Genomic DNA, 26,938 nt, shown 5'->3' with positions numbered 1-26,938 from the left:
TATTTCCAAATGGATAAATCTAGATGATTTCTATAGAATATCATCACTTCAAGGGATAAAACTGAAGAAAAAAAACCCATCCTAATGTAAAATGTAATACATACACTTTATTATTGTACTTGTTCTATCAACTATCACCAAGCAACATGTCATAACAGGTATTATATTATACTGAGTCATACAGAAGTCACAAAATTAAACATCTGTATGACTACTGTTGTTATGTAGGCATAGCACTGTGTGCGGCTTCTCAAACTCGTGGGAAAAATACTCCTATCCAGTCTTTGAGAGTCTTTCTTGCAGTAAAAAATCCACCTCTGTTTGCCCAGTCTCATCTTATTTTACACTTTTTCTCAATGTGAAGTGTGGGAAAAAAATATTATACACTTTCTCTCAATCTGAACTGTAGAAAAAACATCCCGCGTATCCCTCTTTCCATTCCCATTCTTATTCCAGTCATCGGCGGATGTCGTCTAGGGTGGTGAGTCTGCTCCCAAACAGCTGCTCCTCGTAAGTCAGCAGCTGACGCAGGAAGTTCACGTTGGGTGCTGTGCATGCCCTCCTCTCCTTCAGCCATCGCAGGGCATGAAGCAGTGACCAGCGCTGGTGTTCCATGAGGAAGGCCAGTGTGAGTGCTGAGCTGCGACTCCTGCCCATACTACAGTGGACCAGAACACGGCCAGCTGGCTCGGCCTTCAACGCTGTGTTGATGAACCTGGATGCCAGCGGCAGAGCCTCCACCAGGTCCTGCTGGGCATCATCGCTCAGACGCAGCTGCAGGTAGCACAACATGTTGGGGAAAGCATCAGGACAGTTGGCAGTGGCATTGACCACATGTGTGATGTGTAGATTCTTGATGATGCGGTAGTCAGAGGCCTGGGAGGCAGAGCCCTGGTAGAGAGCTCCCTCCAGGATCTCTGAGGGGTAGATGGTGAGGGTGTGCCGCTCAGGTTCAAGCAGGACCATACTTGGTGTGCACAGGAAAGGATAGAGGGCAAGGAAGGCTGAGAATCCCCCCAACAGGATGACAGGATCCATTCCCAGTGCACTGAGCTGGAAGAAACAGCGCTGCAGGCCTGGGGAGTCTGCCCTGGCCTTCACACTGCCCACTGAAATTTGTACAAATACAATTACAGTGACAGACTACAGAATAAATGAATACAATACAATCAGACAGCCAGGTAGATTTCAACAGGATAAGCCTAGAGCTGTGATAGCGGCACTGTGAAGCTGTACCTTGAAACAGTGCTACCTTGAGCAGAATGCTAATATCAACATGCTAACATGCTCACTATAACAAGGCTAAGCTCATGCTAAGCAGATTTGGTGATTACCATGTTCACCATCTTAGTTGAAATATTTGACTCTGGACCAGCAGACTGACATTCTCATCTACAGAGCCATGCTGCTGGCATAATTAAAACATGATTATGCTTGGTTAGTGGCAACTCATGTTCTCCAGTATGCTCTTCTGCATGTGTGCATGTCTGTTTGTGAGAGTGCATGATTATGGTTTGCTGACCTGGGCTGCATCCTTCCTCTGCATACAGCAGTATTATAGAATACTTCTGCAGCTCTATACAGCTGATTAGACAGCCCAGCTCGGGGTGGATCACCGTCACAGCGGCCCGCGCTGTCACCACGTGGCTATCCTTGTACCTTAACACACACATTCATTCATCATATGCACGCACATTTAACATAACGTGAGGATGAGGCTGGTGATATTCTGCAAATATAGTTTTGTTAAGTGTAAACAAACTCCATGAAAAGTCTAGTTTTCTAGCAGCTGATTTATATGTATTTGGTGCTCTAGCAAGTATCTCTGCCGGCAGGACAGGATAAATTACAGCGTCCACGTTTATTATAATGAAAGAGTATGTCAGCCAGTGTAACAGTGTGGCTCACTGATGTGTTTCTAATAGTTTTTGGACAACAATGGAGCCATATGGCACATACGTTGTAGCGCATCAGGCTTTGGATACACAGACAATATTTATTGGTCAAATCAATTCATTGTTGGTTTTCATATTTTCATGAAACTTATTGACAATAAGAAAAGTACAGAAGATCACCAAACCTATCCTTTAAAATAGTAATATTTGTACATGTTTAGCCAAACAAAGCAACTGTTATATCAAGTGTCTTTGTGAAGTTTGTAATGTCCAGTTCTTTGTTGAAATAGATGTGTTGACTCAAAGCTGGTAACTTTTGAGGCCAGATTGTTAATTTGATGGATGTGATTTTTCTGCTCATGTATGGTTTCTTTATACATGGCAGAGCTTCTGCTTGTGAAGAGCCCTGGTGTATCCGTGCAGCACCCACCTCTCTGCACTGCGACAGTCCAGGATGAGCATATAGTATGGATCATACAAGGCAGGCTGGCCTTCTTCTGCATTCAGCAGGTTGTACACTTGCTGTGGGGTAATGTAGCCTCGCTCTACACAAGCTGTTTCTGGAAGAGCAGGAACTAGCACCTCTTCTGGCTCACACGCTACTTGCAGGCAGAAGAAATACAAAGAGTACACTGTGTCTGTATGTGTGTAGTTGTGTGTGCATGCATTTTATGTGTGTAAAAACAGCGAGAGTTGGAAGTAATTTACAGCCTTTACCTTTGCTCTGGATAGGTATGATGGAGGAATGGTCACTGTCTGTACTATTAGCTTCTCTGTCAGAGATGCTGCTCACTGTTTGGAATGTGTTGACAGGCTCTCTGGAGGCCGCTCTACAACTGTTATTCACTCTGACACATAAACAGTGGCACATACACACAGAGAAGCACAATATCAAAACAGATTATATGTTATAATTATAGGAGACTAAACACAAAGTCAGTTATGATTATTTAAAAATGCATTGTTTTAGACTTTTAAAAGTGAAAAAAAAAACAGCAGACATCTTTACCTGGACAGTACTACGCCCATCTCGTTTAAGTCATTTGGCAGATGCATCAGCTGTTCCCACAGCCCTTCATTAGAAGAACATGATACACCAAGAAACAAATATATAATTTTAAAAACATTGAAAAATTGTTCTCTTATTCTCTCAGAATGCCAACAGTAAATAACAAGGTAAAAAGATAAAAAAAAACCCCACTCTGCACTATTTGTTGTTGCTGTGATTCTTACTCTGCCCCGCTTCAACCTTGCCCTTAATTTAGCTGGTGGTCTTGGAAACACAGTAACGGTTAAGTGCCCTAGAGGGCCACATGGTAGCTGGCTGTGACAGGTGACGTGGATAGGAGTCCTACTTCACCCAAATTAACTCCCAATACTTGCAGTGTACATGATAAGGGACGAGGTTTCAAGTTGATCTTACAACCATACAGAGATTAAGGCAGTATTTGGATGAGACACAGAAAGAAGAAATAACAGACGATACATAAAAGTCCACATTTCAGGGTACTACTTACTATAAAACAAATTTGTTTTTTATATCAATGGTTAATAAATCTTTGCACAAACAAAAGTATGTTTGAGGTTGCCACATGAAAACACTGAATAGACAAATCACATTCTTTATATAGCTTGCTTGATAGCAGCCAACTGTTAATTAGAAAAGATCAAGACAAAACAACCTTATGTTAGCAGAGAATATACTAGTGAAGGGATCCCTCAGTAAAATATGGCTCCACCAAGGACACATTCATTTCTCTCAAAAAACATAAAACACAATGAACTATGTATGCCCAATATCCACTGTCACATGTCTCCTCCAAACCTCATCTTGGTTGCCTCATTGAACTATTTAAATTTTGAATCTTACTTCACGCCACCTCCCTGTTAACCCCATCTTCCTCACAGCACCCTTCACACACTCACAAACACACACACACACACACACACACACACACACACACACACACACACACACACACACACACACACACAGTTATAGGTCCTTGACACCAGCCTGTGAGTCAACAGTCCTTCATCTGTATTGTTATATGTCAACCAAACACACCTAATTAAACTCAACGCAGCTGGTCAACGCTCCTGCTAATGCCTTTTTCCATGACACAGGCTACGTGTCCATTGTTGGTACCCTCATTTGTTTTCGCTATTTCTATTTCAGTTTTCCACTCCAGATGTGGCACACTGCGACCCAGTTTCTTTTAAAGACAATAAATGTACTCGGCTACTACTGCCAATACCACTAGTGTGGATCATTTTCAGACATGCATGAAGATAGATTTTTCTAATCCCACTGGGAAATTACAGCCAAATTACACATAAATCACAACAACAAACATTGATAGGACACTAGAAGGGGTAGATAAGTATAAATGTATGTTTATGGCAGTGTTGGAAGTATTTGCATCTTTTTTTTTAAGTACTAATACCACACTAAAAATAATTTTACTAGTAACATTTAAATGATAATAATAATAATAATAATAATAATAATAATAATAATAATAATAATAATAATAATAAAATAAAAACAGTACAGGTCATCCAAAAATATACCTAAACACAGTAAATGTATTTAGCTGTTTCCCACCATTTGTATTGATGAAATATATATATCAAACTGACTTATTTTGGAAAGTTGTGGTTTACTAAATGCCTGTTGTCATATTTTTATTTTCCTGATAGTTGTTATTCCTACAAATGTGTCCAAAGCTTGGGAGTGAGAGAAGAAAGCTGGAAGCTGCCAACATCCAAACAGACTGTGACTGCCCCCTGTTGTGCTCCTGAGTGAGTGTACTGAAACAACCTTCTCCACACTTTGTGAAGGGTCAGTGAAGAACCTGTACACACATGTCAGTTTACACATACACGTACAGTATATGACTCATATCAGTGTACACCCAAGTTTGTGCACACGTTTCCACATACTGTATCAGTGTCCCCACATCGCAGCGTGCACACATGTAATATTTACACACACGATCAGTCACCATCCTCTTTTTTATTGTTGGTGCTTTGCAATATTCAACCAGCCTAAATGACACACAGATCCATGACTGAAAGCCCCCTGAAGCTCACAGGCCTATTGCTATAGTACTCTGGATCAGTCAGGGCGCTCATGCTGCTACTGTGTTTGTCTGAGCTCCAGAGTGCACAGACCTTCACCCGCTCAGTCTGATGAGTCTGTTTACTTAAACAGACCCTCACTCATGTAGCGATTTGGTTCATGGACACCATGATGTCATGATGGTCTATACAGCTAGAGGGATCCAGACAGAGGGTGGGGGGTAGGGAAGGTAAAGCTTGGGAAGGAGTGTCAGGAATGTCACAAACAGGTGTCAAAGCTGGATACAAACAGCCAGGGTTTAGTCTCTCTTCATCCTAACCATAACTCTCAGGAGAAGGCATATCATCAAAGTTAAAAATCTAAAACCAATTTCTAGATATATAACATGATCACAAAATAAAACACATTCCTCCCATGAGGCTGAGAGATGCCGCTGTCTCTCAGTATCACACATCGTGTAATAAAATGTGTCAGCAAACAGATCTTAGTGGATTCCACAGATGTCTGCTCTATTTCTGTGTATCTTTGGAGAAAATCACTTTACTAACTGTCCACCTAGATTGCTTCTTTAATTATGGTGAGACAAACAGACCGAGACCAAAGTCCATCTGGACACAGTGAGAAAACAAATGAGGTGACTGCCCGCAGCACAGAGAGCAGGTGGACAGTGGCGTGTTCAGCAAAATTATAGGGAGAGAGACGTTTGCTAAGAAGGTGAATTATTAATGTTATTTTAAATGTACTATACTATTATTAGCAGTGGTAATGAACGGTGTTTACAGTCACTCAGATGGAATAATTGGACTTTGAAATGATGAAATATGACTTCGTGAGAAATTCCAGATGGTGAGTTTATGTTTCTCTTTTCATATTCTCTTTCTTCTGTCCAAAATAAAGGGGCGCATACTGTGTTTTTAGCATATAGGCCTATTTAAATGTGTGTTGTTTTAGTCAGTAAATAGCTCTATTTCTTTTTTAAGCAGCATATAGTTTTACCAGCAGTTAACCTAATGACATGCCATATGACCTTCCTGCTGTTATTATCCTGAGAATTTATATGAGAATAACATATTGTACAATAAGCGAGTCTACCCACCAATGCAGCGTTTAAATGTTTGTCCTTTTGCCGGTGACTTTTGTGCGATTTCTAAAAATGTCTTAATTTTAAAAAATGATAGTTTAAATTTGCCAATATAGCTATTATAATAAGCCTACACCTCATGTAAAATTCAATAAAAATGTCCAATATTTTGATTTCTGATTTTTTGAAAATAAAATCCTACAGTTTCTGATTCATAATCAACTAGGTTTAGTCCTGCATGAGACATTTGGCAGCTTTGCAAAAACAGGAAACAATAAGAAACAGGTCATTTCCATCGTTAAAATCGGTGCAATTTAATAGCTGGAGTACAGTATACAGTATATTGATGTTAGATTTATTACAGCAAAAATGGGCTAGCTGGTTTTGAATTTTTCTGTGGAAAAAAATAAGTTCTCTCAATTTAATTTCCTGGCCTGGTAAAATAGTCTTTTTATTTAAACTACAAACTCTCTCTCTTCATGTCTGTTCCTTTGTGCAGTTCAGGGAGGGGGAGGAGAGGATGGTGCACCTCAGTGATGAACAGTCTTTCATCTAATCATGCACTAAAGCCCCTGGTCCCCACCCTCTGCCTGGTGGTCGTGGTGATATATGGCCTGGCTGATAAACTCAGAAACTTTGTGTCCGGCATCTTCATCCCTCAGTACCATTACCCGTATGCTGTGGCTCTCTGCTTTGCGCAGGTTGGTGCCTGCTCCCCGCTTGTCTCTATGGATGGTTTACTCTTTGATCAAAATCAAGCAATCAAAATGTAATGCCTTGCTTTCCACCAGCAAGTGTGACAACAGTGAACGCTATGGCTTATCTGCTATTTTGTTTACACAGACTGCTGTGTGTCCTGACAGCAGGGCATTCGCTTATGCTGCAATTACATTTATCACCCAACATATAGGGAAAATGTGCAGTATACACATGCAGCATAGTGATGCTCAAGAACTACACATATTTATTTTGAAAAAGCTCATTTATGTGAAAAATAGTGATTTTAAATAAGCAGCAGCTACTTTTTAGTGGTTTGTTGTTAATTGTTACTGCAGTTAACGTCCCACCTGTTCAATGAAGTGCAGACCGCTGACTACTAACTAACTCTGACAGTATTTGGTGTGTGTGAGCCAGTGTGAAGGACAAGGTATGTGGTGCTGGGGAGTCACAGAAGGGCTTTAGTGCTGATAAAACACTTGGGCAGAATAGATGTTTAACCAAATGGCTGACCAAATAACAGACATATAAATGTGACCCCCTGTCTAAAGGGTGGAAGTTGCTAATAACTGAAATTTGTGAGTGACAGTTGTGTACAGAGTGACCTTTAGTGGGTATAATGTAGTATATGGTATATGGAAAATGTTTCTGATTTCTGACATAACATAGTTTGTACATTGCACTATGGTAAACAAAACATTCAAATGGTTTCACACTCAACAAGGCAACACACACTCTTAACATATCGACTGTGAACTATTGCTCATAACATCGGTGGATCACAGGCGTGGCACTGGTATGTTCTTCTTCATATTCAGCATCCTGTATTTTAGTCCTCAATTTATGTATGTGTTTGTTTTCTGTAATGAAAGGTACATTATGCTTCAGAACAATAGGACATGAATGAGTGTGGTATGTGTGGCAGGCCATTTTAAATATGCATCATCTTCTGCCAACAGGTTTTCTCCTTGATTATAAGAATGTCATTGTCACAAAATCAAGTCTCAACATAATATAACGTGATACACTGATACATTTATAGAAATTTAGCCCCAATCAGTGACACAGATTAGGGCTGCAATCAACAATTATTTTCATTATCGATGAATCTGATTAATCTGATTAATCTGACATCAGAATTTCTCAGCTCTCAAAGCGATGTCTTCAAATTGCTTGTTTTTTACAACAGGAGAAGCTAGAACCTGCAAATGTTTCGCATATTTGCTTGATAAATTATATAAATAATTGAATTATTAATGATTAATTCAGTGATTTATGATTTGACTGATCAATTTAATGAACTAATCATTTCAGCAAAATAGATGAGTTAGCATATTATTGGTTTGCATCATTTACATTTAATTCAAAACCAATGTCAAAAAAAAAACGTCTTTGTATAAATTGTCCACACTTTGTACAAGTTATGGGTGCTCCAGAGAAATCTGTTTCATAAAGAGATGCAGATGTTGCTATGCTTAATGCTCTTCACTCCCCACTGTCCACTTAGGTTGTAGAAACAAGTATAGTATATAGAACTTGAGATTTTATATATATATATATATATACTGTAACATTTTATAATAACATTATCTGATCTTTTCCAGGTTCTGATTTCCTTGTTAGTCTTAAATCTCCTGCATGTCCTGGATCTGGTGCCTCTGAAGCATTACTCCAGGTCCCTGGGTGAGAGGGTGCTGGTGCCTGCTATCTGTAACAGCATCCATGATGTGCTGGCCATGTGGGCCAAAGCTAGCAGCTCGTACGCCGGCCTCTTTGCCCTCACCCTGCCTCTGCTGCCCCTGTTAACTGTTGGCTTTAGTTTCACCCTGAAGCTGGCATCGCTGCCACCTATCCACATCTCTGTTCTGATTTCCATCGTGAGTGGGACATCTATTGTCATCTCAGGTAAACCTTAGGATGTCATGTAGTGGTGAAAACAATGGTTTGTCACCTCAGAACAAATTCACCTCTAATGAATTTCCTCTGTATCTCTGCAGCCTCCAAGGGTCTGTCAGGTATTGAACCTCTGGAGTACATTTATGCACCTCTGGCTTTAATCCTCCACAGTCTCTCTTTAACCTGGCTGGCTAAAGTATCTGATGCTGAGCGCTGCCACTCCCCTGATGCCCAGGCCTCCATTTTTGACATCTACTACACCCAACTGGTCAACCAGAGCTGGGTGCTGGGCCTCCTGTGGCTGCTGCACCCGGACAGTCCCTGGCAGGTGTTGAGTCAGGGCAGCTGGCAAAGCCTGCTCTTTCATGGATACCTGCTTGCTATTCTCCTGCTGGGGGTGGCGTTGAACTTCCTAGTCGGTATATCGGCTCTGTGTGTCTCGCCGCTTTCTGCTGCACTGCTCCATTCAGCAAGGCAGGCGGTGCAGCCATTCTTCCAGCTTCTGTAGTTTCACTTCAAAGGACTGTAGCAGTGAGACATATGCAATTCATTCAATCATTAACAACAGTGTTTTTTTTTTTAATTCTGTGTAGAATAACAAGTTACCTTTCGACTTTCTCCCTTTCACAGCATCATGGCCTGTGCTACTGAGGCATGTACATAAAATGCAGCAGAGAAGCAGCATACATTAAGTGATTGAAACCATGACAGAATATTACAAACACATAGCAAGCTAATGATTTACACACTAAGACCAGGTATTGTATTAATGCCAGCAGACTGTTGTAACAGAGCACCAGCCTCAGGACAGGACAGGATGCAGCGTACCAAACCACCTAAACAAAGACTCCCATTACATTAGTTTAAGACAGAGCATGGCCTTAATAGTACAGTAGCAGTTTCAAAACCAGCTCTTTGACAGTGGAACAAGTACAACTAAGCTGCATGGGTCGAACAATTCAAGTTTTCATTTAGAGCTGAAGGTGATTCTGCCTTATCAAGCAAATATCAACATGTATATCCATGAAAATCTGCGGACATTTGAGGAGAATTGTGAATAATATCGAGACAAAAACTGTGATTTTTTTTATAGTGAAAACAGACTTTTGGAGCCTATTGTACATGTGATGTAATTTACTTAACAGTATTTAAGAGGTTTAACCTCTCATGTTTCACTCAATTAATTTGCAACCACAGCTTTGTGGGAGTTGTCCTTGAATGACTCTGGTCACTTTTTTCAGATGAGAAGGGACAACAGTGAGGTTGTTTGTACTGGACACAGACAGTTGAGCCCACTTATTACATTTTGTGTTAAAAATATCTAAACTCAGATCTTGACTGAATTAATTTTTAACCAGAGAAAGTTGCCCTTGAATGAATTTGACTGCTAATGTATGTCAAATGAAAAGGGGTCACGATGAGGAAAGAATTAAATGATGCCGACACCATTTTCTTTCAGTCTCTTGTAAGTTATTACCAGAAGACATAGTATGTCTTAATTTAAGAATAAGGTAATAATACTCAGCTTTTTCAAAATGTGTACTGAAGTATTACATTTAAAGAAAAATAATAATGGATAATGTTGAGCTGTGGTGATGGTGCACCGGAGAGAATCTGTATACATTGAATAAACTGAAATGACAGAAATAAGTTTATTTGCAAAAATATTTATTCTGTTTCTCACAACTGAATGCAAGTGCTGTTGAAAACCACCACTGAGACATCAATCCCAACATTAGCAGCATGTGTTAAAATCCCCTGTAAACTTGATCAAAATAGTACATCACAATTTGCTGTAGAATATTTCTCTGTCATTTTATTGTCCCTTCAAACAAACATGGATTTCAGAGACTAGACTGTGAGAGAGAGTTGGTTTCCACGATTAAGTAACATGAAAAGAGAAAAAACAACTTTTCATAAGAGTCACGGTAACACAGACATGAACATCTATATGTACATTGCAACCAAAACTGAGATTAAATGCTTTTCTTTTTACACTGCCATAATTATGACCCCATCATAGATAATTGATGTGGACATCAATTGGAAATGTATGTTTTGAGCAAAATTTGCTTACTTATACAAACCAAACAGAGCTATCAAAACATTTTGTAAAATCCTATAAATAATTCTATTGTTATTATGGTGTGTTATGTGTACATTTAATTGACATACAAGAGCTTCCTTGTCCTTTTGTACTTATGCACATTTAATATTAACCGCAAACAGGAAACAATTCGGGTTTCAAAACATTTAAAAATATTTTTACAAATGCGTATTACAAGTGTGTCTGTTAGTCCTAAAGAACTCAGTTTTATAGTGAACACAATGAGTGAATCTAAACAAAGCCACATTTGGTTACAATGGAAACTCCACAGAACAAACTTAACACAGATGAGATCTTCGGCAACAGAAGTACCGTCAATGTAATGAAGGCACTCTTCTAACAGCTGTCGGTGCTGCTCCTTGTTGGGTGTTATTTATTACCTTTCATTCTGAAGGGAGATGAGGAATTGTCATGAGGAATCAGAGTTGGGCGGTAGGTGTAAGCCCAGGCTCTGCAGCAGGTTGGAGGCCGGTCCGGCCAACCCGTCCTGGCAGCTGAGGGACTCCAGCAGGTTTGTGACCAGGTTGAAGTCCACGTCAAGAGGCTGGATCTCCTCCTCTGTGTCCTCCACCCCTCCCTCCCTTGGGGGACCGCCCGTGGCAGAGGGATGAGGAGAGCCACTGTCCAAGTCTGCTTTGCTGTAATTCTGCAGAAAGGACAAATAAAGTAAAACAAACTGTTTCCTAACTACATTCAGGATGATACATTTGCATTATTTCACTTATTTTTAGTGCATATTTCTTGACAGTAAATAATATCTTTAGCTTGAGTCTGTGCAGATGGAAGCATGTGCTATGCAGAGGCTGCAATCACAATCATGATCTTACAGTTTGATTGAAGCTTTTTCCTATGTTAGTGCTCATCAGCTCCAGATCCATTTGGTCCATGTATTGTCTCAGACTGTCCAAAGTTTCTGACCCGTTCATCTCTACATGGCCAGAAGACACCTCTTCTTTCTCTTTCTCTTCTTCTTCTTCCTCTTCCTCCTCCTCCTCCTCCTCATCATCATCATCATCATCACCTAGATCGTCTGAATCTAGCTCTTCGTCTTTACTTCCTATAAAAATGAAAAGACAGACACATTCAGTGAAGGAGGAAGGAGTTGTGTCAGGTGTCCGCAAGTTATTTTTACTGTTGCACATCTTTCATAACTTCCACATACCCAGCAGTCTGTCCAGTGCGTTGGCCATGGACACAGGCTCAAAACTAAAAGGCTGAGATGAGCTGCTCCTGGAATATGAAGAAAAATATGAAACCTGAACTGAAAAGCTGTTGGTGAGGCAAGACATCTAAATGAATTAGCTAGATCTGGATGTAAAAGCATTTTATTCATTGACTCAAATGTGTCTTTGATGATCTTGACTAAATATTGTACAGTCACTCTGTCTCACCAGGGCAGTTCAGCACCCTCATGCGACGACATGGCGCTGAGGAAGTTCTTCATCCCCTGACTGACTGCTACCAGGCTGTAACTGGCCTCCTCTTCCTCCTTGTCATCCTCCGTCTCCCTTCTCCTCTCCTCTGCACCCGTGACACGCTGCGTCTGTTTGGTGGAACTGGAGTTTTGGCTTCCAACATCAGCCCCCCCCCCACTCCTCTCCTGCAACATACGCTCCAAATCCTGAGCTGTGATATCCAGCCAACTGTCACCTGGAGACAGACACAAAGAAAAATCAATTATGGGAAATGGTTGAAAGAGAGAAGGGTAGAGAATGGAGGATGTATACCAAATGGAGAGAAACTGAAAGGAACTGGCAGGAAGCAGAAAATCCCAGGTGGCAGAGACAGACAAAGGCAATTCAAAGTCATATAAACCTTCAAATACATAATTTAGAGTAAGCAAAATGCACATATTCACAAAAAGACACTACTCAGCATTAGGACATGGGTGAAGGTCAAGGTCATTTGTCATAATCTGACCCAGTTGTATTGTAACTGAGACAAATTCAAGGTGCTCTTAAAGGATGAACCTAAAAACCTTTTTACAAATGAGTGTTTCATAGTAAAAAAAAAAAAAAAGATGCATGTCCACTTACTGTCCTCTTGGGGGAGCTGTGACTCTTGTTTCTGCAGCTCCTCTATGTTGAAGGAACTGCAGCTGTGCAGCAGCTGGAGAACCTCCTCACCTGGGGACAAAGCACTGACAACACACACAACATCTATATTCAGACACACACAATTGGATGTTACAGGCATGCATAATCACACAGTGCAGTCCTCACCTCGATTTTGAGGTCACAGACTGCTTGAAGAAGTTTTCTGCAGATCTTGTCAGTTTGCTGAAACGAGCCGAACCCTCCAGCTCTCCCTGCATTTGACAGCAATAAAATTAAAAACTAACTTTATACAGTTGAGAAATTCTAGTAAATTGATTTTACATTTAACCTAGTATCCCTTGTGTTGCTAAATTACTTTCTCTTCACATCACAATTCAAACAGTTTGACTAACCCGGAAGTAGCCGTTCCTTTTCAGACTGTCCATGAAGCCTTTCCACTGAGGGTTACAACTGATGGGGGCATCAGGCTCTGATGACGGCAGCCTGCACTTAGAGCACAGGATCTCAAAGCCATGTGCCTGGGGGCAGGGTCACACGTAGACAGAGTCAGATATTAAACCAATAACGAAATTAAATACATAATATAGGATCATTTTATTCACCCAAAAGACAAATCAGAAGGAAGAGGAAACACTAATATTGGCTCACCAGTTTCATGCCAAGCTCATGAGCTTTGTACTGGGGATGAGAGAGAGGAGGCAGCGTGAAGCCGCTCCTCCGGTCTGGGGTGAACTGTTGCTGCTGCAGCTGGGCATACAGGCAACGGGTGAATGTCACCTGGAAATATAAAAATAAAACAGAAGCAATATTTTAAAATAAAAATACCTCCTTTAAAACAAGGTCAACCTCTTCTCTTTGTCTAAACCACTACAATAATGAATTTTTAAGTGTGTTTACCGAGGTGAGAACTCTTGTATCAGGAGGAAAGGTCTTGAAGCTTCGACACGCCTGCAGATCTACTGGATCCCGCAGGTAGAAAGCTGACACTGCAGGGGCGATTAGGTCTGGTCGCTGTGCCAACAACTTGGCAATACCTGCAGGTATGAAGCAGTGGGCACGGTGGAGACCTCTTTCAATCTTCTCTGGATACCTAAGGGGAAAGTAGAGATTGATATGAATTTTTCATTTTTGGCCGTTAATAAGACATTCTTATGCATCTGCGAGTTTTATCCAGTTTGTAGTAAATCTTAGTATCCAACATAAATTCTACACCTTCAAACCTTGCATTCTGACATTTAATTTTTTTTTTTTTTTTTTTTAAATGGGGTTTTTATAAAAACGGGCGGCTGAATGTTGTCACTTCTCTTTACAGCAGGCTGCACAGAAGCTGTCTGAATCGGTATCACTTTTATACTACTCAATTTTCTAGCTGATACGATCTATTCAATAGCATCCCTAGTGGGAAGCAAATAAATTTGTCAATGACACTGAATTTGACTTTTTTTCATGAAAAGACGTCCTCTCACCCTTCTAGTCGTTTCCTCAGGACTGAACAGATCTTGGGACTTGCCCGACAGGCGTCTGGGTGGGTAGAGAGCAGTGCAAGAGCTTGTGCCACACTGGGTACGACATCCTTTGCGATGCCCACTGGACTGGATTTGGAGGGGCAGGGCAGGATATGCAATTCTCCCCTATAGAGGAAGACCTGCAAAAGAAATTGAGTGGAGCAATGAAGGCTATTTACTTACAGAAATCACAGATGATAGTCAAGAGTAAGATATTCAAAAGGGTCATACCAGTGTTTTTGTATGCTTTGCTTAATTACCCACAAATGTTGTTAATAAAGAGAACATGTATTGACATGTATTTTTGTCAAAGTAGTAGTAAAAGTATTATGTGATTTGACCTTAAAAGGCTAACGCATTCAAACCCTCCATTATGGTCCTTTAAACAGGCACATCAATCAAAGAATTGTGATAAAATATTAATAAGTCCATGGAATACCATCATATTTGCTATCTCATCTGGACAACTCACCCTCAGTTCACTGGTGTCTGGATTCAGCCACTTGGGAAGATAATCTGCTGCTTCAATCAGAAGAAACTCCCCATCATTGTCCTCAACTCTGCACACACAAACATGAAAGAAAGAAAAATGCACATGATTGACAAATTACTGAAAGGGATCCGAGTTTAAGCATTGTAATATGGTAATTCATCTTTTTGTTTAAAAACATCAACTCAGAGCACTTTCTATCTCACCTGGCTGCGAGATCTGGGAAGGCCTCTGTGATTTGCTGCAGGAGGTAAACGATAAACCACTCATCCTCCACATTGTCACCAAACTGAGTGCTACCTCCAATGTGAGCAGGGACACTTCCTGTTAACAAAAAAAGAACACACATCAGTCTTTAAGTGTGGGTAACATTACCAATAACTGCATCAATTTCAGTCAATTCATCTCTAGGGTGTTGACAAGAGCATACCTTTCTCAGGATGATACTTGAGGTTGAACGGCTGATGCTGCCAGATGTATTGGATCAAGAGCGGGGCGACCTTTGCCAAAATTTCTTCTACAAGTTCTGAGAGATGTTCCTCAGTTTGCTGTGAAGATGAACCGTCTGGCTGGATCAAGAAGAGTTTGTATTGGACCATGTCCTCCTGAATCACTCTCCTCTGCAGGGCGTCCATTTTAGTAAGAGGGCTTACTCCGAGATATCCTGATAGTAGTGTCAGTGAACCTTACCTTGTCCTGTTTTTAAATTTTATCTTATATCAATGTGAGATGAATAAAACTTTTCTCATTTCTACGTACGTTGCTTACACGCCATCTGTCACTGTTTAGGTCCTACTGCAAATTCCACTCGACTACCACATCGTACAACAAATAAGAGTTCCTACTCTTTATATTAACAAATTTTCACTGTTCAGATAAAACAACCAACATAATAGAAAATTCTCATCGGAAAATAAAACGTACCGCTTATGAATTTAATAAAAATCCAATAATTTATATCATAATGCTTACTTTGATTTTAGTCCGCAAATGACAAGCGGAAACATTTCAGAAACGCAATCCCTTTGTCGCAAAGAGTTCTGGGAGTTGTTGTGAGACAGTTTATAGTGTAGCGGTTATTTTGGGGTTGTCCAGGCTAGTCCGAAATCTATTTCCCGTGAGACCACGGGAGAACGAAGCTGCGTATCCATGACAGCCGTGTTATTGTTGTTGGCGGTGCTAACATTAGCAAAGAAAATCCTCTGAGGTGACGGTAGCTAGCTGTACTAACGTTACACACTCATTTATTTTAAGAGCAGAACCTCGATAGGACACTGCTGCACCATAACATAAGATGCCATTTTTAGTGTAGCAAGATTTATCTACGTGGAAATGTGTTTTGAGGAATTATACATTGCTATTCGTGCCTTTTTGATGTTTTATCTGTCAGCCTATTTAACGTTAGCTAGCGTGTTTTTGGACGTAGTCTCCTCCTAACATTAACTTAAATAGTTTAATAAACGACGTTAGCATCTGTAGCCAGAGCCCTGTCCAGCTTTCTTGCACTAAGTGTATTTATCTGCCGACTAGAGGAAATGTCAGCCCTCCTTCCAAACTGTTCGCAGCGAGTCCTGGAAGCAGAGGCAAGAAGGACAGACGAGGGCTTGAGCCTATAAAACCAGGAGAAAGGAGGATGATTTCACGATACAACAGAAGACCTGTATCGCACAAACTTGAGATGTGAGTACCAAATATGAAAGATTATGGCTCTCCAGTGAGCTGGATTTCTAACTGTACCAGCTGAGCATCGAGCATTTCTTCTAGCTGTCAGCCTGAATACTGTTATTCTACACTGGGGAAAGTGAGTCAGTTTTCCCCAAAGGCCTCCAATAGTCTTTTATTTACAAATATTAATTAAATCATTTTTCCAGTGAGTTATAGTGAGTAATCTTAGTTATAACATGAAAAAAGAAAAAAGGCTGGAAAATTCCCAGCACTATTGTCCCAGACCTCTGACACGACCTCCTATGTAACATTTATGTGTAGATTTTAATTAGTTTGTTGTTGACTAATTAGTTATTTTATATTATAATTGGTTAATGAATCTATCCATTCATCCATCAAGTTTCCGCTGCTTATCCAGGTCCAGGTGGTGTTTAATGGTTAATGAATGATATTATAAGACACTGTTGTTATATACTGCTTGGGAATACTGACAAAAATGTTAATACGTTCTTGCACTTGGTTGCCATTTTGACCCTGCTGGTTTTCCTTAATATCTTTCATACCATGACCAGTATGACTGGCCACTGTGACTGGTACTAAATTGCAAATCTGCTATTAAACACCTCTTTAAAAAACTTCAATTTAACTTGGTGAACCCTGCAGAAACCCAGACTATTGAATGCCAGAGTAAAATAATATTTTTATCAGTCCGGCTGCATGATGATCTCAGCAATTCAACTTTAGTTTTTTAAATTACCAACTCTCTTTGTTATTTGAAGGAACAGCCTTTCCTTGTTTTCATGATATCATGCTTTGGAAAATGGTGAGCAGTAAAGTGAGGTATAAATTATTTGTATTAAAAAGGCGATGACATGCAAAACCACCAATATGGTCTTTTGAACTGATACATCAACAAGGATTATAATAAAGATGAAAAAAGACCAGAGGTATATAGAACATCATCATCATCATATCTTTTATATCATTTGGACATTTGGTTTTCACAGTCTGCTGTTTCAGTCAGAAGAAACTAAGCATCATGCTTGATATTTATATGATAGTGTGTTGTTATTGCAACAGTAAGACCATCACTGATGTTAAATACATCACTCATAACCTCCACCAAACTGTGATTACACGTTCACATTTCTTATTAATGTTTTTTTTTTTTATCTGTCTCTTGTGCAGTCGTGGGTTATCTCGAAGCAGCCTCGACCACCACCCTCTCCCAGAGGAAGCAGACGATAACCAAACCCCACAGCGCTACCTCCATGACCTCCAGGAAGCTATTTCAACTCACAACAGGTAACTGAATCCTGGTCTTTCTTCAGCCAGACAGGCCTGGGTTGTTCTGCAGAGACACAAACCTTTGCAAACCAGAGTAAGGCCAGCATGAAACTCCTTGCAACTAGTATATACACATAGTCTTTCCTGTGTGTTTTGTAATGTTACACCATCTTGAGTGGACAACTGATTCTCAAGGATCTCACTATGTGAAACAAGACACCCAGAAGCAGTAGATTAATTGATATCACATTGCCTCCTTCAGATGTGCAATTAAAAGAATAAATAATGAGGCGGTCTGTTAGAATATTCAATTACTTTGACATTTGCTCTTTATTTTCCACTTTGAAACCTTGCCCACGATTATGTCAGCAACCACCACCAGTAAGATTTCCTCAGCCTCATAACAGAAACCTGGTTTATATTATGACATAGAGAGTAAAGTTGTTTGAATATACTTGTTAAATTCACTGGGTATGTGTGATAGTTTGATGTGGGAAGTGGGCGGATTGGAAACTGTATCCTCAACATGAAATGTGTTGACACATTACTTTTCAAACTGTACATGAACCTCACAACTTTCTCATTCTGTCACTGTAGCTCAGAGACGTCTGCTGCCTCAGGCCACTCTGACTGTCCCACCGTCATCTCAGTAGACTCCAACCAGTCCTGGTCAGGTATCCACAGCTCCACAGGCACTGGTATATCCACAGAGAGGAGCTCTGTTTTCTCCTGGGGCTACGATGTAAGTCCACTCCTGAGAAAACAATCTTAATGTGAAGTAATGATGCTAGCCTTGCTCTGTCTGACATTGTTTTGTTCTCGAGAATTTTTCCATCCTCTTTGTTATTCTGTTGCAAACTCTCCACAAACATACTTAATGTTTGGTTGAAAGGCAGATTTTGATTTATTTTACTTTACCAACAGTTGTCACCTTTTGACAAGCCAGTGGTAAACCATAGAACAACATACAGCCAGTCACTGCATCATAATGTTGATTCCTTGATAGTCTGCTACTTCTTTGTATATGCGAGGCCTGATTCCACTGGGTATTGGTTTGTTATTATGCTGTGCTTTCTAGCCTCAGCTGGTCCTACAAAACTTTTCCAGGACTCAATGATTTATTTAGTTTGTTGTCCTCAAGCTACTTCTTAGAAAAAAAGAATTCTGTTACGCAAACTAACTCACTCCTAACTCCCCTCTTTTTCGCCGTCTCTCTCTTTAGTTATTTTGGTTATAGCATATGAACAATCCAGCTTGACCGCAAACAGCTACACACATCCCATGGGGCTGTGGGAGCTAATTATTATGCACGTTGAAGCTTGCTGTGAGATTTTAAAAAAAAAAAGAAAAAAAAAAAGAATGGTGGCGTGTTGCCAGTAACAGCAGCAGCTTTCAATCACAGAGCTGGTGTATGAGAACAGAGGAATGACTAGCTTTCCTTCCTGCGTTTCTTTCTCTCTGTTTTTCTGTCCCACAGGAGTTCGACAAGGCAGCGTCACGACAGGTGCAGCAAATGTTTGAGGAGATTGACAAAGAGCTGTATGAGGGGAGAGGCAGCGGAGGCGGGATACTCCAGGGGCTGCAGGATGAATGCCAGCAGTGGGCCACACGTTTCCCACATCTTCGGTATTTTATCCACCATTTCCTACCAAACTTTAGTTGACCTTTTAGTTTAACAGGGCAAAGGTGGGATCAAAGGTTAAAGCTCAGTGTGGAGACTAACCTGAAAAAAAAATATTCCACTCTTGCACAAAAACTTAATTATTTTACTTATTTATTCATTGTATATGTGTCACTAAGGATCCTGGGAACTCAGCTGGTGTATCCCAGTGATGATGGCTTCCAGTGGTACGCTACATCAGAGAAAGGCAGCTCTGCCAGCAGCCCATCAGCAGGCAAAGAGAGCATTGTGAAGTCCCAGGAGAAAGACAGAGGTGGCACAGAGTAAGTCTTAACTGCATTGGCTGACATAAGATTCAAAGTATATTCCCCTTAATTTTTTTAAAACCTATAGTACTGCCTGATTAATGCTAGGTCTTAAATATAATTTGGTTGTGATGTGAAACCTCTGTCTAAGGAGATACAAAGGCAGAATGCATTTTATGATAGTAATATCATTCTGTATGGTGATGTTAAACATATAAGCATCAATCGGTCATTGGAACTTCATTGCTTAGAAACAGCTTAGGTCAAGTTTATCTCCTGTAACCTATTGATATTAAGAAAATTCAACCCAGAGAGACGTTTCTGTTTGAAACTATGGTCTGTATGTTGCTTTTATTACTTAAAGAAATTTGAGTGACTATTGACTGGCTGTCTAGATGACTGGTGTTGGTGCATCAATTATAAAGGAGTCCTGGCCAACTGTGGTTTTGTGACCTAGATTCTCTGGCTTGTTAATTAAATTTGTGGGACAAAGTCGTGTTGGCGAGCTGAGATAAGTAGCTTCTAGGGCTGCCATTTTTAATGATAGACTGGTTGTAAGAAGGCATTGCCACTGTCTCACTACTCAAAACTGAGATGACAAAGTTGGAGTAAAAAGAAAAGTCATATGTTCAGGCCACTTTGTTAGCACCCACTATGCAGTGTGTTAGTGTGAGCTTTGTTTCAGCCAGGATTTTCCTTGTGTGCTTTTTGTAGTTGTCAGATGGATTATAGTTTATTTATTATTTATTTAGAATATACAAAATGTGTGGGCTTGTGTCTGTTATAAAGGTGCTTAACTATGTGTTCTCTTGTCTGGGTGGAAAGGTTGAATGTACAGGGAAGGAGAGCAGCACTGATCAGGTCCTCCTCAGCAGAGTTGGACGGGCCTCCTGGCATCTCCAGTGGTTCAAGCAGTCATTACAAGCCGAAGGTGATTGAAATGGAGGGTCTGATGGAGGAATACCTGGCTTTTGATAGCAGGGACTTGTGAGTTACTCACTTTCTTCATGCTACACAGTACTTTTCCCAGATACTAAATCTAAACCTCAGCTTCCATCCAAGTGTCGTTCTGTTTGGTTATAATGATTTACTGTCTGTCAATCTGTCAGGGAAGACGAGTGGGAGCAGGATTGTTCAGAGTCGGGTCGGAGGCATCACTCTCTGCCCCCTATCTCGCCATACCGCTGTCGCCGCCAAGCTGTTCTTGACCTGCTGTTCGATGACGTGTGGCACCAGCTGGTTGGCTGGATGAAAGAGCTAGTTCAACGCCACTGGGAATGCTGCACCTCAAGTAGAACTGAATTTGATTATTTTACATGCATTTGACCTAACATACATTATAAAATGTCCATTCTTATGCACAGTATTTGGATGTGACTGTACATGTGTGATTGGCAGATGATGAAAAGATTTCTGGGAACTTGAGCCCTGTGCAGCAAGACACCCAGAATCCCTTCATGCTGCTCGCTACGCTGCCCACGATGCTGCCCAAACTTGGCCAGAGCAGGGTGCCCCCGCTCACAGCTGGCCTGCAGTACCAGGTCAGTGGTCTGAGGTGGGGGGCCGAGAGGCACCAGGGTATGTCTGGGGGAGTAGACTGAGAGCCCCATTTCATTATCATCACTGTCAGCAGTTCAGGAGGTCAATTAAAAAATTAGCCTATTTGGGCTTTTAACAGATGCGATAAAACATTCAATAATGATGATTATAGAGAACTTTTACATATGACAGCACATTTCAAGGAAAGCTTTACATTTTACCTTCACTTTAATAATGGCTGCAATATGTAACATGAAAAGAAAATGACGATAATTGTAAAAGAAAATTGAATATAAAACTAAGCTGGCACATAGAGTGTGAAAGACATTACCACTGTAGATCAATACAAAAAGATGGATTGTCGTCAGGTTTAAGCAATCCTGATTTTAAACCCGTTTGTAGTAGAAGAGATATCTTACTGTAATTGACCTTGAAGGTGAATCATTTTAGGCCTGAGAAGTGTATACAACATTTGCTCAGCATTCCTAACTGGGAGGTCTTTGAAGACTTTAGAGTGGTTTGTGTTCCACAGTCCACACCTGATTGTCACCTGTTTTTCACTCTTGCCTGTTTCTCTTTCAGTCTTTCAGTGCTTCTGGTTCATTAACTTGTATTACTGTTTTCTTTCCTTCCCTCTTTACTCTCTCGCCCTTCACCTTGCCAATGTGTTCCGTGTACCTTTTGTTTCTTTTGTCTGTTTTCCTTTCTTTCCTTTTGTTCGTTCGTTTTTGTTCTTTCTCTTTGTTTTTATTTCTGTCTTCATCTCCCTTTATGTTCTTTACATTTTTCCTTCCCTTCCTCTATATCCACTCTCTTCCTTTGGTCATGCCTTTTTTCCCCTTAAAGAATACAAAGTCAAGGGGCTCAAAGCACAAGTCCAGACGGAAATCCAAAAAGCAGAAAAGACCCTCCACTGTATGTAACTCACTTAGAGCCAAAATGGTGGCGTGTTGTGTGCATGCCGTCCACGGCGGCTCATTCTCTTCATCTCTAGAGTAAATGTGCTTGTGCCTGTTGATTAACACAAAAGCATCGCCACCTTTTATCCTTTTAATTAACTGCAACTTGTTTTCAACATGAACTACTCTGATTTTCTTTAGATCTCCCTTTTCTTTCACAATGAGAATGTTGGAATGCTTTGTTTTGCTAGTTATTGCTTTTGTTGCATTTTAAGTGTTGTGACTAGTTTTGGTTGGTGGCATAGCAGATGTGGGGCCCTCCTGACATCACTGCATGATAAATAACCAATTTCTTGGACATTATACTGTGTTGTACATATGGAAATAACTAACCAAATTCATAAGATAAATTCTTTTTATGTAACCTGCCTTTACTCCTATATTATGTCTCTTGTCTCCTCTTACCTCTCTCTGTCCTTGACCCCTTAATCATTCCTGTGTTTTTGTATCTGTTACCTTTCATCTCTCTCCTTTACCCTCCCCCACGTTCCTTCTGTCTCATTACTTTCTCCCCCTCATCTCACACCATTCCCCAGGCTGGAAGGGTCCCAGTTGGAGCAGTGGCGACCCAGCACAACCTGAACGACCTCATCGTGATCCACAGCATCTCCCTGCAGCAGAGGAACCTGGTTGTGCTGGATAGAAACCAGTATGGACACATTTTATTCTTGTAACCAATGAACACTGGTGCCAAAATGAAAAAATGAAAGCAAAAAAGATGACACATCCACCACACATTTGCATATTCCTAATATGTGATTTAAATCTTTGAAATGGAAGGAAAAAAGACAATGATGTCTGGTAGTTCTAGTTTCCCGTTTACAGGTAAACACATTGCATTTTGCAAAACGAAATGGACTCATGCAATGTTTTTGTCCCTGATTTTAACACCTTATTTGGCAGAGTACACAGCCAGTTGGCAGCAGGTGGAAATGCATCATTCATCAATTGTGTTCCTCTCACTATCTCCTACACAGGGAGCCAGAGGAGCGGGCATCCCACAGACCAGGCTCCAGCGTGGTTCCCTCCAGCAAACCTCGCCCTCGCCGAACCCTGGAGCAGAGCTCTTCCTCGCTGTTGCGCCCTGCGCAGTCAGCTCGGCGCAGAAACCCTCCTCCTCGGACTCTCCTGCCACTGGTTCCCAGCCTGAGCCAGTCCAGCACAGCAGGATCCATGGATGAGGTCATTCGCGGGACACGTCTGTGAGTTTTAGCATCACAGGAGCTTACCCCACCCCAACTCCTATCTTACTTTTTACACTCTCCTCGCTCCTTGTGCAGAGACAGAGTGAGATTACTTTGAAAACATACTCCCTTTCAACTTGTGCCTTATGGCTGTGTGTGGTGGAATAATGAGGGTGGGAGGTGACAGAAGTTTCATGTGTGATACTAACCTAACAGATGAACTTGTCGTGAACCGCAGTTCACGACAAGTTCATCTGTTAGGTTAGTAAAAGAGTAATCGTGTTAAGTCAATTTTTCTGTAAAATTCAGCAGCTACTGTATCTTAATATCTAGTAAGATTTTTTAAAGGTACAGTTAGAAATTTTAGGAAATACACTTATTCACTTTCTTGCAGATAGTTAAATGAGAAAATCAAAGACTGAAGTACAAAAACATTTGTGGTTTTATTTTTACTTTTACTTGATTGTCACCACTGTGACAACCAGCAGAAACTTCTTTTTGTACGGTTCAAACAAACGAGATATAACTGTTCTTTATTGTCTAAAAGTATCTTATCAAACAGGATTCTAACTTTGCTTTTCATCCTTACATCCAAGCTGTGTATTTTCACAGACCTCCCACAGTCTATTTCTCTTCAGAAATAAATATATGTTAGTGACATACAGTATCTGTACTTGAATTTATTGACTTTCTTTACTTGTTTCTTCTTCCACAGACCCACGGCTAGTGACCGCCTGACATCTCCGCTGTTGCCTCTGAGCAGAAACACACTCCTTCCCCCAATCAGCACTGGGGACCCAGATTCATCTCACTCAGGGCAGCAGTCCAAACCTGCACAGGTATAACAGCACTGAAACACAACTGTATTGACAATGAAGACTCATTACAGTTAAATGAAAGTTTTCTAAATAGAGCTACCAGTAATCCCAAAATGTAGAAAGTATATGTGTACAGCCTAAAAACATTTACAGTAGCATTTATTAAATGTATTGTCAATTTTTTAAATGTAGTAAAACTCCTGTGACCATTTGCATAAAACCTATGTATTTGTCCATATTGTCGATCTGTCCAGCGTCAGAAAGGCCCATCCAACCGCGCCCACAGTGCTATAAATGACGAAGCTGGCAGTTCAATACCAAGGGATCGTCACCACCTTCTGGACGTCTTCTCTCGCCCCAACACCACTCACACATACAGGGTAAGATACTGTCATGTTAATTTTATTTTTCCAATTATCAGGTTAAAGTCTTTAGCAACAGGGCTTGTATAATTCCAAGTCATCAGCTGGTGTGGTTGATGTTACGAATTGTACAATCAGTATGACAGGATGTTTGACCGTTGGCTTTCTTTTTAGTCGGACACTCCGTACCGTCGTTCTTTCACAGTATTGGACAACATTGGTCAGGGGCGGCCAGGCAGAGCATCTGTGGGCACAGGTCAGAAATTCAACTTGAATAGTCGAATAAAAAATGTTGCTGTGAAAAGGGATGTGATATACTGCAATGGTTCCCAACCTTTTTTCATCAGACATACGCCCACAGCCCAAAGCCCTGTCAGATTAACTAAAGCATTGCATCATCAACACCGCCTCTCACATTCAAAATGTGTTCATTTAAACCGATTTCAAACTCAATTTAATAGTGGATGTTATAAATTTGTTTGAACTGCCAGTGTTTAGGTTGGTGTAGTTAAGTTTAGTTAAATTGAGTGGCAGAGGCTGCATGTTTCAACCACTTATCCTTTACTTTTAGCCAACTATTCAACTGCTTTTCCATTGCTAATAGCTATTTCAATCAATTTATTCATTCATGTACCTGTTTATCTATTTCAGACAGTACAACAGTTTTCACTCACGTTTAGTCACAATATGTATATTTAGGTATTATAGCTGACTCACTATTTGGATGTATTTTTTAATTAACTTGTAATTTCTATTTGATCAAATGAATGATACTGTGTACCGAGACCCCTGTTTTTTATGTCTGTGTTGTGTTACTTTATTTTTTGCCTGTGCTTGTACTGTACATACCCAGTGTCTGTGTAAGAGGGATTTTGTAGTGCATCACTTGATCACATATGTATTTATTCATGTGTGCATTCCACCAGACTCTCTTGGAATCGGTGTGACCGGCGTCAGTCTTGGCATCAGCAGCTCATCTTTCTTGGACTCGTTTTCCCACCACCCCTTGGGGCACTCGCCTATCAAAGACGAAGAGGAGCCAGACCCACAGGCCCCTGTCTCAGGTCAGTAGATTAAAGCGGCTGATGAAATTCTTCCACACTTAGGCCTCAGATAAACTATGAATGTGAGAGGTTGCAGCAGCTGACTTCAAGTATGATTTACGTACTGGTAAAATGTTTTAAAGTCAGGATGTTCATCAACTTTTTTAAAATTTTTATTCCTTCCTATTTCCTACAGCTCCACTGGTGCCTGTGTCAGTCCCTTCTCGGTCTTACACTCGGGGAGGCATCGCGTCCAGAGCCAGCAGACCCGGCTTGTAGTTTGCCCCCAACCTCCACATCTTCCAGCCATTCATCTTTATACAGCACGACAAAGTGCAACGCTCTGCAGCATCTGTGCCCACTAAACATTTTTTGTCTAACTAAAGTAGCATATTTTTGTCATATTATGCTGCTTTGTGAAGTTTTTGTTAGAGGCCTATTTTTGTATTTCAGAAATCAGCTTATGTGGCTGCCAAACACAAATAACTGTCAACAGTATATCCATCTACATGTACAGCATGAGCTGTATGTGTAGATATTTATACAATGTATGATCTGATAATGTACGATGTGATTGTGTATATATATTTATATGTGAATGTACTGTATATTATCCTCTGTGGTGTGTTGTACTGGTAAATGACTATGCAGGGAATAACACATCAATCCAAACAGGGATAGAGAGGATAAAAAAAGCACTTTTTTCCTCTCTGATGCTACATCAGAGAGTTTGGTACTGTATCTTTTATAAGGACACAATTTTCAACCCCCCTGTTTAAAAAAAAAAAAAAAAAAAAGAAAACCCAGATTAACCCAGAGCCTCTTAAATTGCATATCATTGCACACAGGGAAGAGAACAAGAGGAGCCACCTGGAAAGTTTGTGGTTGCCTTTCTCTCCATGAAGGCTCAGCTCCAATCATAAACCAGAAGAGGGAATGTGGTGGATGAATAGAAGCACTGGCAGAACATCTCTGCAGCCCACGTTTTTGCTACTACACTTCAAGATAATGTATGAACACAAGAGGCAGGTACATGAAACAGTTTGTAAATACCGGAGGGAATTCATTCCTCATCTGTACAGAACACTGTTTGATGTAAATGTATCTTTATGACCTGAGTAAAGCCAAGTGGGGATGCTTTGACACGTAACATCAGGGTTACTGCACAAAGGGTAGTTTTCCCTTCATTCATTATTATTAAAATAATATATCCGACAGCCATGCTACAAAGGTGACAAAGCTTGAAAATCAGTTTTTCTTCAATGCATTTTCTTTGATTCCATTTTATACAAGAGAATAAAAAGCCGTGTACAACTTATGTA

At 40.5% G+C, this 26,938-nt stretch overlaps 4 protein-coding genes across 6 annotated transcripts; 2 read left to right on the top strand and 2 right to left on the bottom strand.

Moving 5' to 3' along the window:
* Positions 1-456: 456 nt before the first annotated feature.
* LOC111235170 (serine/threonine/tyrosine-interacting-like protein 1) lies at positions 457-3,138 on the bottom strand. The gene is made up of 5 exons (XM_022763506.1): positions 2,905-3,138; positions 2,613-2,743; positions 2,326-2,494; positions 1,523-1,659; positions 457-1,109 (listed from the first exon to the last, which is right to left on the bottom strand). The coding sequence occupies exons 1-5, from the start codon at positions 2,949-2,951 to the stop codon at positions 457-459; spliced, it is 1,137 nt and encodes a 378-aa protein (XP_022619227.1). The 5' UTR covers positions 2,952-3,138.
* A 2,490-nt stretch (positions 3,139-5,628) lies between these two features.
* On the top strand, positions 5,629-9,759 carry LOC111235362. The gene is made up of 4 exons (XM_022763798.1): positions 5,629-5,826; positions 6,561-6,762; positions 8,383-8,683; positions 8,776-9,759. Exons 1-4 carry the CDS (start codon positions 5,792-5,794, stop codon positions 9,180-9,182), a joined length of 945 nt encoding a protein of 314 aa, XP_022619519.1. The 5' UTR covers positions 5,629-5,791; the 3' UTR covers positions 9,183-9,759.
* Positions 9,760-9,777: 18 nt separating this feature from the next.
* On the bottom strand, positions 9,778-15,614 carry ecd (ecdysoneless cell cycle regulator). The gene is made up of 13 exons (XM_022763797.1): positions 15,264-15,614; positions 15,040-15,157; positions 14,816-14,903; positions 14,305-14,483; positions 13,736-13,928; positions 13,487-13,615; positions 13,231-13,356; positions 13,004-13,089; positions 12,818-12,921; positions 12,173-12,431; positions 11,944-12,011; positions 11,609-11,838; positions 9,778-11,427 (listed from the first exon to the last, which is right to left on the bottom strand). The coding sequence occupies exons 1-13, from the start codon at positions 15,466-15,468 to the stop codon at positions 11,191-11,193; spliced, it is 2,022 nt and encodes a 673-aa protein (XP_022619518.1). The 5' UTR covers positions 15,469-15,614; the 3' UTR covers positions 9,778-11,190.
* A 452-nt stretch (positions 15,615-16,066) lies between these two features.
* On the top strand, positions 16,067-26,917 carry LOC111235394 (protein FAM149B1-like). Of its 3 annotated transcripts, XM_022763850.1 has the most exons (16): positions 16,067-16,513; positions 17,687-17,803; positions 18,383-18,527; positions 19,263-19,411; positions 19,586-19,729; positions 20,537-20,698; positions 20,821-21,002; positions 21,110-21,252; positions 22,097-22,165; positions 22,746-22,858; positions 23,187-23,411; positions 24,109-24,232; positions 24,466-24,591; positions 24,748-24,829; positions 25,500-25,637; positions 25,813-26,917. In XM_022763850.1, exons 1-16 carry the CDS (start codon positions 16,467-16,469, stop codon positions 25,893-25,895), a joined length of 2,049 nt encoding a protein of 682 aa, XP_022619571.1. In that variant the 5' UTR covers positions 16,067-16,466; the 3' UTR covers positions 25,896-26,917. The 3 variants fall into 3 exon arrangements, with proteins under 3 accessions (XP_022619571.1, XP_022619572.1, XP_022619573.1); XM_022763851.1 differs by lacking the exon at positions 22,097-22,165; XM_022763852.1 differs by lacking the exons at positions 24,748-24,829; positions 25,813-26,917 and having other exon boundaries at positions 25,500-25,606.
* The last annotated feature ends 21 nt before the right edge of the window (positions 26,918-26,938 follow it).

The sequence above is a fragment of the Seriola dumerili genome, unplaced genomic scaffold (assembly GCF_002260705.1).
Source record: "Seriola dumerili isolate Sdu_G_001 unplaced genomic scaffold, Sdu_1.0 BDQW01000478.1, whole genome shotgun sequence".
Classification (NCBI taxonomy): domain Eukaryota; kingdom Metazoa; phylum Chordata; class Actinopteri; order Carangiformes; family Carangidae; genus Seriola; species Seriola dumerili.
This window is presented reverse-complemented; position numbering and strand designations above follow the sequence as displayed.